General features: G+C 38.6%; 1 protein-coding gene across 1 annotated transcript; it reads left to right on the top strand.

The window, feature by feature from the left end:
* The first annotated feature begins 241 nt into the window (after positions 1-241).
* On the top strand, positions 242-11281 carry slc35a1 (solute carrier family 35 member A1). The gene is made up of 8 exons (XM_038726686.1): positions 242-436; positions 1451-1631; positions 5615-5774; positions 8120-8272; positions 8441-8507; positions 8819-8995; positions 9084-9218; positions 10053-11281. Exons 1-8 carry the CDS (start codon positions 427-429, stop codon positions 10184-10186), a joined length of 1017 nt encoding a protein of 338 aa, XP_038582614.1. The 5' UTR covers positions 242-426; the 3' UTR covers positions 10187-11281.
* The last annotated feature ends 471 nt before the right edge of the window (positions 11282-11752 follow it).

Here is an 11752-nt window from a genome sequence, read left to right as displayed (position 1 = left end):
GGTTTCGGCCCAGGCCAAACATTTTATCATTCCGGATCAACAGTAAATATCTGTGGGAGTAGTTTAATATATTTTAAGATTCTACTGATATCAAGTAAAAAAAACGATGTTTTGATTCTTCACCTAAAGTTTGTGTGGGGGAAATACCGGGAAATAAATAGAGACCGAATGTCAGATAAATGTGAAGGCGTTAAAAACAAACACACCCTACATTACAGTCTACTGGCGCGCTGCATTCTGGGAAATGCAGGAAGTAGGAATCACTGCTGGAACATCTAAACCGGAGTCATCATTTCATCTGTTGTTTTGCTGGTCGGGCTGCGTTCCTCAAATCACACTGGATTAGTGTGTTAGTTTTAATGACATGTAACAAGAGCAGGACAGTTGACTTCTTTGCCACTCGGACGGACACAAAGCAGAGCAGCGATGGGCGGCGGTGAGTTTGTAACCAGTGAACACAGGCTAGCTGAAAAGGCTAATGTTGGTTGTCAAGGACCCTGGTTAGAGGACCACCAGTAACGTTAGGTGGAAGGAGCACAACACCAAACTGAGATCATTTAAACACTAGTAATGTGTCAGTTATTGTTCCGTTTTCACTCAGAATCTAATACGCATTAAAAAATCTCCCAGTTACATTTTAAAAGTCAGATTTGTAAAACGATTCAGACTTACTTTAGCTGTCTTGATAGAATATAAGAAATTGCATGACATTTGATTGTGCCTTAAATTCAATGATATTTTCTCGTCTGTCCTATGGTTTAGCTACCAGGTCTCAGGCCAACAAGTCAGTAATTAAATCTTTAAGCTGTCTTTACAATAGGACCTTGACAAGCTTTGACAAAAAGCAAGTTAGATTTTAAGTTTTTCTTGAACTTTATTGATTGATTTCATTGTGTAAATCTTGAGTTTAAATGTTTAAATGGACTTGCTCCTCAGTCTTTATGAAAAGCCATCAAGAGCAGCTTCAAGTGGCAACTGTAAAGTTTCATTTTGCAAACATCTTTTGCTCAGACTGCCTTTGCTGTGAAAGGAGCAAAGTCTTGTAACTCACTACCTCAACACTTTACAGTCACTGCTGCTAATGTCACCACCTTTTAAGAGAGATGTTAAGCAACAAACTTGTACTAAAACGTACGAATTTGACCTCCTTTAATCTTGTGTTCTTCTGCTAACTTATTGTTCTTGTTTCTTTTTCTCTCACTGTTTTAATGTTTTATTTTTTTAAAAGCCCTTCTAGGGACAGGTGTTGCGAATTAGCAGCTGCTAAAAACGCTATGATACATGCATTTGATTGCTGTTTTCAGTTTATCTATGCAAGCTGTTTCAGTCTCTGCTAAAATAAACCATTAATAAATATCTGTTGTGTGGCGTTATACTTATAGACTTGTAAGGTAATGACTGTTAGCTACATTAAGTTATTGGCACTATTTTCTCCCTTTTCTCTCCTCAGAAAATGTGAGTGTGATCTTCAAAGTGTACTGTCTGACAGTGATGACACTGGTGGCAGCTGCATACACAGTGGCACTACGGTACACAAGGACCATATCAACAGGAGATCTGTACTTCTCCACGACTGCAGTGTGCATCACCGAGATCATTAAATTAATACTGAGTCTGGGGATGTTGTCAAAGTAAGTGTTTGTCGTCGTTAAATGCTCTAGTGTGTACTTGTATATTTTACCCTGAACATGAAAACATGTTTTTGTTATTCCCTTGTAAGTGAAAAAGTGACCAGTTTAGTTGAAAAACAAAGTGACATCTCTAAATTGCTTGTATTGTTCAGACTGACAGCCCCAAAAAGGTAAACCCGAAACATTCAGTTTACTACCGCATAAGAAAAACAGCAAATCCTCACAATTAAGAAATTAGAAGTACTACTAATTAGGTTTTGTATTTCTGCCTGAAAACTTGAAACTCAAAGCAAGTACTATTGGTCAGGTGGCATGTAACAACAGTCAAAAAACTTTATTATCCCACCAGTGGAAATTTGGCTACAGGCAGGTATACCAACACATTCAATCTAGACAGATCACATCAAGGACAGATTACTTCAAATGAAGACAAAAAACATCTGAATGCCGAATGACATGAAGTGCTCAGGTGCAGCAATAACGTGCAAATTCAGGCTACTAATTGCTCAACAAACAAAAGAGGCTTTGTATCTTTTTGTCCAACGAGCAGGAACTTTGAATGGCCTGAATGTAGGAACTCAAACTACCTCCGCAGGGGGTGATCAGGACAGTCCAATATGGCTTGGGCCTTCTTTAGTAGAGGTCAGAGAGCTCTCCCTGATAACTTTAGTGGCCACTTTGGCAAGCTGGCAAAGCCTCTCTTCTTATTGGTCACATTCAGGTTCCCAAACAATGCCACAATACAAAAAGACATAAAAGACTCAGTGGAACCTCCATAGAACAGAGTCATTATTATAGCGTAAACATTAAAATAGTTCATTATTCCCAAGAAGTACAGACAGGGGAGGACGTTTTTATAAATTGCATCTGCATTTGGTTGGAAGCTCAACTTGTTCTCAAACACAGTAACCAACTACTCCACAAGGTCAATTGCATTCCCCTCAATATCTGTCAGTTTTGGTTTGGGTGCCGACTCCCCAACCACGTCCTTGGTTTTAGACACATTTAACTCAGGAAAAGATTTGACACAAAGTCATCAACTACTGGCGCATGACACGGTTTCTCTTCCTACAGGAGGCTTAGTACAGTGTGTTTGTTCTGGTATTGACTTTGGCAGCGGTTTGTGTAAAGAATATAAAAGAGGGAAGACTTGAACACTTCCTTATGGTGAAACAGTGGATAAGTGATGCTTGTCTAAAAGTCTATAATCCGTCCAGTGACAGAAAAGTCCAGGTTAAAGTTGAAAAGAAGTTTCTCTGCCAGCAAATATTGCTGAATAGTATTAAAAGCAGACAAGAAAGTCTACAAACTGAAGCTTAGTGTGAGTCAGTCATTGTATTAGGTAGTTTAGCAAGGTGAGGCATCCTCCGCACTTCTGCCAGCCCTATAAGCAAACTATGGAGGGTCAAGTAAACTCTGGAACAGCTGTAGAACAGCCTTTATAATGTTTTCCTAACTAAAGGGCCAGAGGCCTGAAGTCATTTTAGATCTTTAGGGATCATTTTGGTCAATATTGAGATTACGATTATTTAACATGATTTCTCATTGACTTAGGAAACATCATGTATTTATTGAATTTAAAGTTGAATATATCTTTAAAAACGATTATACATGCATTACCTTAAAAATCCCAAATAGCCCATGAAATAAAACATGGTAAACAGTATTAACTTAAACTTAGACCGCTTTGGTAGGGGCGGATGGGCTCAGAGGGGCTCTATGTGTTAGCGCATACACACAGATTGAGAGGAGCAGAGGAGAGACAGGTGAACTGTAACGTTACATTACCTAACGCTGAAATTCCGCTTGCAGTGTAAAGTGCTGTTGGCTTACATTAAAAATGGTGGCCAACAAGTTATAGTTATAATTCATCTTGGCTTGAGCTGAACTAAACATGACTGAAAAGGGTATCAGCAGCTGTTTTGACACCTATACATATATATTAGAGCCTGACCCATAAATCAGCGTGCCGACATTATCTGTCGAGATGAGCTACAGTCCCCTCCAAAAGTATTGGAACGGTAAGGCAAATTCCTTTTGGTTTTGTTGTTCACTGAAGACATTTGGGTTTAAGATCAAAAGATGAGTAAGAGACGAGTTCAGAATTTCAGCTCTCATTTCCTGGTATTCACATCTAGATGTGTTAAACAACTCAGGACATATCACCGTCTGTTTGAACCCACCCATTTTTGAAGTGAGCCAAACTATTGGAACATGTGACTGACAGATGTGTCTTGTTGCCCAGGTGTTGCCTTTTAGGTTGATTGTCCAAACATTAAATAGCTCTGCATGACTAGTTTTCATCCTTGGTTCAAACCTATAAAGACTGCAATTCCTGTTAAAGAGGATAAACCAACATGAAGTCCAGAGGGGTGTCTGTGGGAGAAAAGCAAGCCATTGTCAAGCTGAGAAAAGAAGGAAAATCGACCAGAGCCATTGGACAAACATTGGGCATAGCAAGCACAACAATCTGGAAAGTCCTGAAAAAGAAAGAAACTACTGGTGTACTGAGCAACAGCCGTCGAACAGGTCGGCCAAGGAAAACAACAGCAGTTGATGACAGAAATATTGTGACAGCTGGGAAGAAACCACCCAAAACATCAGTAAGTGACATGACCCAACAGTGCAGGGGTGAAGGTATCACAATCCACTGTTGGAAGAAGACTCAGAGAAGAAATATAGAGGCCACACCACAAGATGCAAACCACTCATCAGCAGGAAGAATCAGAAGGCCAGATTGAAATTTACAAAGAAGTACAGAGATGAGCTGCAAAAGTTCTGCAACACAATCTTAAGGACTGATGAGACCGAGATTAATCTCTACCAAAGTGATGGAAAGGCCAAAGTGTGGAGAAAGAAAGGAACTGCTTATGATCCGAAGCATATAAGCTCATCTGTGAAGCATGGTGGAGGTAATGTCATGGAACAGGCTCATTAATATTTATTGATGATGTAACTGATGATGGTAGCAGCAGAATGAATAAAAGTGGACAGAAACATTTTGTCTGCCAATTTACGTAGAAATGCATTGAAACTAATCGGGAGGAAGTTTATCATGCAGCAGGACAATGACCCAAAGCACACTGCCAACAAAACATCAGGGGGGAAAAGTAGAAGGTTTTAGACTGGCCAAATCAATCACCTGACCTTAACCCAATAGAGCATGCACTTCACCTCCTTAAGAGGAGACTGAAGGGAGAAACACCCCGAAACAAACAAGAACTGAAAGAAGCTGCAGTAAAAGCCTGGAATAGCATCACAAATGAAGAACGCAACAGTTTGGTGATGTCGATGGGTCGCAGGCTTGAGGCAGTTATTGCAAGCAAGTGTTATGCCACCAAATATAAAATGTTATTTACTTTAAGATTATTTGTTCCATTACTTTTGCTCACCTAAGAATGCTGTGGTCTAATACAAAGGGTGGTATGTCCTGAGTTGTTTAACACATCTAGATGTGAATACCAGGAAATAAAAGCTGAAATTCTGAACTCTTGTCTCTTACTCCTCTTTTGATCTTAAACCCAAATGTCTTGAACTACAAAAACAAAGGAATTTGCCTTACCGTTCCAATACTTTTGTAGGGGACTGTAACTGCAGATAAAGCGTTATCATGTTTATAACAGCCAATAAATGACCATTTAAAAAAGAAACTGAGACAAATACTTCATTTTACGAGTGTTGTAGTTGCATAGTTTGACCAGCAGAGGGCACTGTGCAAGGCTACAAATCCACCACAAAACACAGCAATCAGCTGTACTTTTGTACTATTTATGATAATAAAAATTAAACTGCATTATGTCATGTTATCTTGGTGAGGTCTTGTAACTGTACATAACAAATTTTAGTGATAATCTGTGTTTATGTTATGTGTTCTTGAAAAGACCGACCAATATATTGCATTATCGGATTTTAAAATCCTCAAATGTCAAATTCGGTATCTGTCTTAAAAATCCCATATATATTTTTGATCCTTCCTCTTTCAGAGAAACAGGAAGCCCCGTCAGACTGAAGAACGCCATAGTGGAACATGTTTTCTGCAGCCCAAAAGAACTGCTGAAGCTGAGCGTGCCATCAATAGTGTATGCAGTTCAAAATAATATGGCCTTTCTTGCTTTGAGTAACCTCGATGCAGCAGTTTATCAGGTATGAATTTCAATCTGTTTTCTTCCTGTGTTCCAACAATGGCTGCGTGTGGATCCATTGGTGAATGTGTCTGTGCCCAATAATGTCACAGCTAAATTATCAATTAATCATTTAACCTGTAAAATGTCGGATATGTTGGAATATTTCACACAATTTCTGTCCAAAAAACAGAGATTCAGTTTATTGTTCCCAACCTAAGTTTTAAATTAATGGATTGTACATTTTATTACATTGAAGCAATTCCAAGTTTGAAAATTCCCATGTGTGACAGCGTCCTGATACTATATATTGGCATTTGGCAGAGACAGATGAGTGGCTCATTTCATAGGAGCGTTTGCTGAGTCTGACATGTCACACTCGAAAGAGCCCACTGTATGGAGGGAAAAAAAAGAGCATCTTAATATAAGAATATGAAAATATTCTTACAGGAGCCCCAATGTTTGGAGTTTTGTGATGAAATGATTCATTATCAAAATGGTTGCTGATTCGTCTTGTCTGTCACTCGACTAATCATTGCAGCTCTAGCAAACAAAACTGTTTAAGAGCTTTTTTACTATTGTCTTTTAATACTGTTCTTTCCATTGTGGAAATGAGTTGGTTTAGAGAATTTTATGACTTACTATGTCAAATAAAGCACATTGGCACACTCGTTGCAAAAGATATGCCACGTTGATAGCTGGACAAATAACATCATGCTTATGCTCATGTAATCTTCGGACATGGGGAAAGTAAGTTATGTCAAAGTTTTTCCATGCTCTGATCTTACTGAAATGATGAGGTTGGATACATGACAAAGTGTAGTTTGGCATTTAGCTTAATCCCCCACGACCCTGTACGCAGGATAAACGGTTGACGAAGGATGGAAATGCAACTCCACAGCTGAAGTCTTGAGACTAAAGCCTTTTCAATGAACCACTTTAAAGTTTTGATATTTTTTCTCCTCTAGGCAGCAACAAACAGCTTTTTCTTTATTGACTAATCTGTTGATTGCGGGTTTTTTTTTAATAATTGCCTTAAAGGTTTTAAAGGTTCAGTGTGTAAGTTTTAATGAACAGTGGGTCACGGTGCATTCACGTGCTCCTCAGATGGTCACACACTTTGGTGTGTGATCATGCGCTCTTAAGTCGTAATGTGGAATCAACATGGACGCTCCTACAATGATGTGTTGGATTAGCATCATCAGAGCGTATAAACAACACGCAGATATCTAGTTCACTCTACATGGACAGTAAACAGTTAACACCATATTACAGATTACATGTTTGCAAAATATGTCCTATGTACACTTTATTTCTCTCTTTGCAATTAGGGCTGGGCAATATGTTATCACGACAAAAACATTTCATATTTTTCATTATTTTTGCTCCATAAAGAAACCAGATGGTTAATTATGTGGTTAAACTTTTTTTTTTATGACCAGAATGGGACAAACGCTTGATGCCAAACAGTGGATCACTTAACAAATCTGAGGGAGAACATTCAAAACTATTATGATAAAAAATATTTAACAAATATGATTTAGTAAATCTTTTTTCAGTCCCTTTTCCTCAACAAATTTTTTGTATTTTTTTTGTGATTCAAATGAATTAAAACAAATATTTATTGACGATATATTGAACGTTTATTATATTGATGTGGAGGAAAATTATATTGCGATAATATCATTATTGTTTTATTGAAATAACTCATTCTAAGGTAATAAAAATATAACAGTTCAATAAGGTCTTTATACACTACTGAAAAGATAGTTATGGATATTACATTTCATTTCTGTCTAATAGACCCTCCTAAATATTAAACACTGGACCTTTTTAAATAGTGAAAATGTCTGTTATATGTTTATGTTCCCAGATGCCATGGTGACCTCTTTAAAGTTGTCTAACCAACAGCGAAAAAACCCCACAGATATTATAAAATCCAGATAAATCAATTTCTGACATATGAAAAGCTGGAACCAGTGAATGTTGGACATTTTTTGCTTAATAAATGACTCTCACAATTGATCAGTTATCTGTATAGTTAGATATACACACATTTTCAGTAATTTGACTAATCATTTCAGTACTAGTGGACACATGTGCGCACACAAGACGAAGCTGACAGCCGACTTGGCATTTGGTTTTAGGGTAGAATGCTAACAACGTTAAGCACATTTACAGAAACTAAACTTCCAATACAGAAACATTGACCACTCCAGTGTGCAAAGTTCATGGTTAAATCAAATAGTTGCCCAGTGTTTAATAGTAGTAAACAATAGTTATTCTCAGCAGTTCCCACAACTGTATGTTTGGAGCTGTATCGGTGTGAAAGGAAACGATCAGCCTGACTTGTGTTTTCCTGTGTAGGTGACCTATCAGCTGAAGATCCCGTGCACGGCCTTGTGTACAGTCTTCATGCTGAGCCGCTCTCTCAGCCAGCTGCAGTGGTTCTCTGTTTTCACGCTCTGCGGGGGCGTAACACTCGTCCAATGGAAGCCTGCAGAGGCCACTAAAGTTCAGGTGGGGGTGTTAAAATGTAAATGTTCCAACCATCCTGGTGACTCAGTGATTTATAATCCATGTGCTGTGACTCACACTATCATGGAATCGGCTTTTTTATTACCTGCACTCCTCTGCAGGTGCTTTTTACCATCAGTGTGGTGGCTCATGTCATTTCCTTTTTTACAGATTGAGCAAAATCCTTATGTTGGGTTCGTGGCCATCGCTATTGCTGTCCTTTGCTCTGGATTTGCAGGTAAAATTGGGACCGGATTCTGTGGAAAAGACTGGGTGGCTTCACCTTTTTGTCCTGTGATTGATTAAGCTACCACACATAATACAAATACTTCCAGTAACCAAAACCACTGTGATAAGTGAAGACGTTGTGTGTAATCAAACACAAAACTGATGTCTCTTGCTTAAAGTAAATTATTTTATTTGCATTGCTGGTGTCGTGGAGGATTCTGTCATCTTGTTTTAAACGTATTGTAATTTGAAATATCCAACATTAAATATTTGTGAATATTTACTTGCATCTCACAGCTTTGTGTCTACTTTCTGATTAAGGTGTGTACTTTGAGAAGGTGTTGAAGAGCTCAAACACGTCTCTGTGGGTGAGAAACATCCAGATGTACCTCTCCGGCATTGTGGTCACCCTGATCGGTGTGTACATGAACGATGGCGATAAAATCCTGGAGAAAGGCTTCTTCTACGGTTATACACCCTGGGTGTGCTTTGTAGTATGTAAGTTTGACTAAACCTCAGTGCATTTTCTATTTGATTGCACATTATTTCACAGTATTTAAGCTGACATTGCTCTTCGTGCTTCCAGTCTTGGCCAGTGTGGGTGGTCTATACACGTCGGTGGTGGTGAAGTATACAGACAACATCATGAAGGGCTTCTCTGCTGCAGCCGCCATTGTTCTCTCAACTGTGGCATCTGTCATCTTGTTTGGGCTACAGATAAGTATGTTACTTTGTCGTTGTTGTACTGATTGAGAAATGGATTTTATTAGCTTTTGCGGCCCGTTCTGGTTCATCAGGAAGGTTGTGTGTTTTGTGCCTGCATGGTTGTGGATATTTGCACATTTTTAATAAAGGAAGCCAGCTGCATAACATTTAGCATAGTAGTAAGTAGCATAACTGAAAGTTCTTTCTTTTTAAGATATTTTTGGGCATTTTTAAGCCTTTATTTGACAGGACAGTGGATAGAGCGAGGAAATGAGGGAGAGAGATTATGGGCGACACGCAGCAAAGGGCCACAGGCCAGACTCTAACCCGGGCAGCTGCAGTAAGGAGTCAGCGTTGTACATGGGGCGCGTGCTAAACTAAACGAGCCCGCTGAAAGCCCCCTCTTTCTAATATTTCTACAAAGGGCAGAGCAAATTGGTACTTATTATAGGGGAAATGGAAACCGCCTTCAATTGATACACTTTCAATTAATTATTGGTATATCATGTAAAATGTGCCTACTAGGAAACGATACAACAAATATGGACAATAGAGTTTCCAATAATGACTGTATGAATATTTATTTTGGGGGGGGGGGTTTAAAATGAGCTTTTCCTTGCCGCAAACAACTGCAATAACTTTGTCTCTATTTCCCCTAAAATTATGACCAAATCACATAGTTCTTTCCGCGAAACACAGAAAATGACCTGAATTATTAGGAAATTACAGAACAGTGTCTTTCAAAGCAGACTCATACACACAAGACCACAGATTATTTTATACAATACTGTCTGAAACTTTTGTAAATTGACAAATGTCCCAATTAGCTTTTCTTTCCCCTCTTGTGTAGCGACCTCGTTTGCCTCTGGAGCAATCCTGGTGTGTGTTTCCATCTACTTATACGGACTTCCGAAGCAAGACACATCCACGCTGAGCCGGGAAGACACAGACAGGGAATCCAAACAGAGACTGATCAACGTGTGAGTGGATGACCTGCAGCAGAGGAGTCTCTCTCGCTGGTGGAACACGTCTGTGATGGGCCAAGTCACGTTTTCTGGGGACCTAAATGAGTTCCTGCAGCGGGGAGATTAGGGAGCCACTCCCGATAAAACAAACACCCAGTTCAGTTGACTATGTTCAGTTCATCACATAGACCACAGCTTGTGTGGCACTTAAATTTAGGTCTGTGTCCTCAATCCAGTCCAGTTTCACTCATATGGGACTGGTTACAGTACTATGACTTTCAGTATAATTTGTAATGTTTATAATGTTAAATGTTCTTAATGCCAGATTCAAGCCTTTCAGTTGATTTAAAAAAGACTTTTTTTTTTTTTTTTTTATACTAAAGTATACTTATCACTCCAGCATGGCTTAAAATTAATTACAAAATCCAATGTAGGATTGCTTGGGATTATTTACGAATTGTATGTTGTAATTATAATAGCTATGATGGAGTATTCGGGCCACATTGGGGGGGGGGAATTATCGAGAATAAATTTCAAGTGCCATTTTGAGAATAAAATTGAAATGATGAGAATAAAATTAACTCCATCAAATCACGTTAGACTGTCCACCACACCAGCTGCCGTGTAGGCTACATCATAGACAGCTTTTGCTTTCAGTTAATACAGTTGCACCTCTTCAGAAACTCCCCTTTCCACTCCAAGGATGTTACCATATGTCTATGATGCATTCAAAAAATGCAACATAAATTTAAAAAATCTTCATCCTCAATTATCCTTCCCCTTAACGTGGCCCTAATACTCCTTCGTAGCTAGCTGCTTTTAAAGTTTGTAAATCTGAAGCATTTGGCGAAGTCCTGTATTTATAAGTCCTGAATTTTCAGCCATGCTGGAGTGATAAGTCGTAACAGGACATTGTTGCTTTTTTATGCCTCCATATCGGCTCCTCATCAGTATTACATCTCAAAGTATACACATTAAACAGGATTATGTTTTATACTGTGCAATGTTAGTATCATATGTCCACAGTGTTGATACAGAGTGTTCCCACCTCACATGAAAACTTGGGTGAAGGATGATAATGAATTGCATATGTGATTATACATTTATATCATCTCTCCAGTGTCTTGTAATATTTTAGGCTTTGTGTTCCTCCATATGCTGAAGCAGGGCATATGGGGCTGCAGCAAGAGTGATACTCACACGTTTGGATGGTGACTTTTTTTTTAATCCTTTAGTCTTTTACCACAATATCATGTCACACAACCTAAAAACTAATGCGAATACAATAATCATGCAGTTAATTGTTGAAACTGTTTCAGAGGTGTTCATTCGACTTCATGGTAATTTTGGAGGCTGCAGTTGGTCTTGAACTGTGTTATGTTATACTGACAAGTGTTTTTATTAATGTGCCTGCTAGATTCCATTCAACATTTTACAGTAAACTGGTAAAACTCAGCTGAACCTGTTGTACCAGTCTTACATTAAGTTTCCTATTGACGACATCAGTGAGTCAGCTGTGAGTATAAAAGTTATTTCACTCAACTGATTTAACACATTTCAAAATGGTCAAAAGTGAAACTGACAA

Source organism: Micropterus salmoides, unplaced genomic scaffold (assembly GCF_014851395.1).
Source record: "Micropterus salmoides isolate LMB-PRFRI ecotype aquatic unplaced genomic scaffold, ASM1485139v1 Ms_hic_scaffold_18, whole genome shotgun sequence".
NCBI classification, from domain to species: domain Eukaryota; kingdom Metazoa; phylum Chordata; class Actinopteri; order Centrarchiformes; family Centrarchidae; genus Micropterus; species Micropterus salmoides.
Note: the sequence above shows the minus strand (reverse complement) of the source record. Positions and strands in the feature narration are given on the sequence as shown.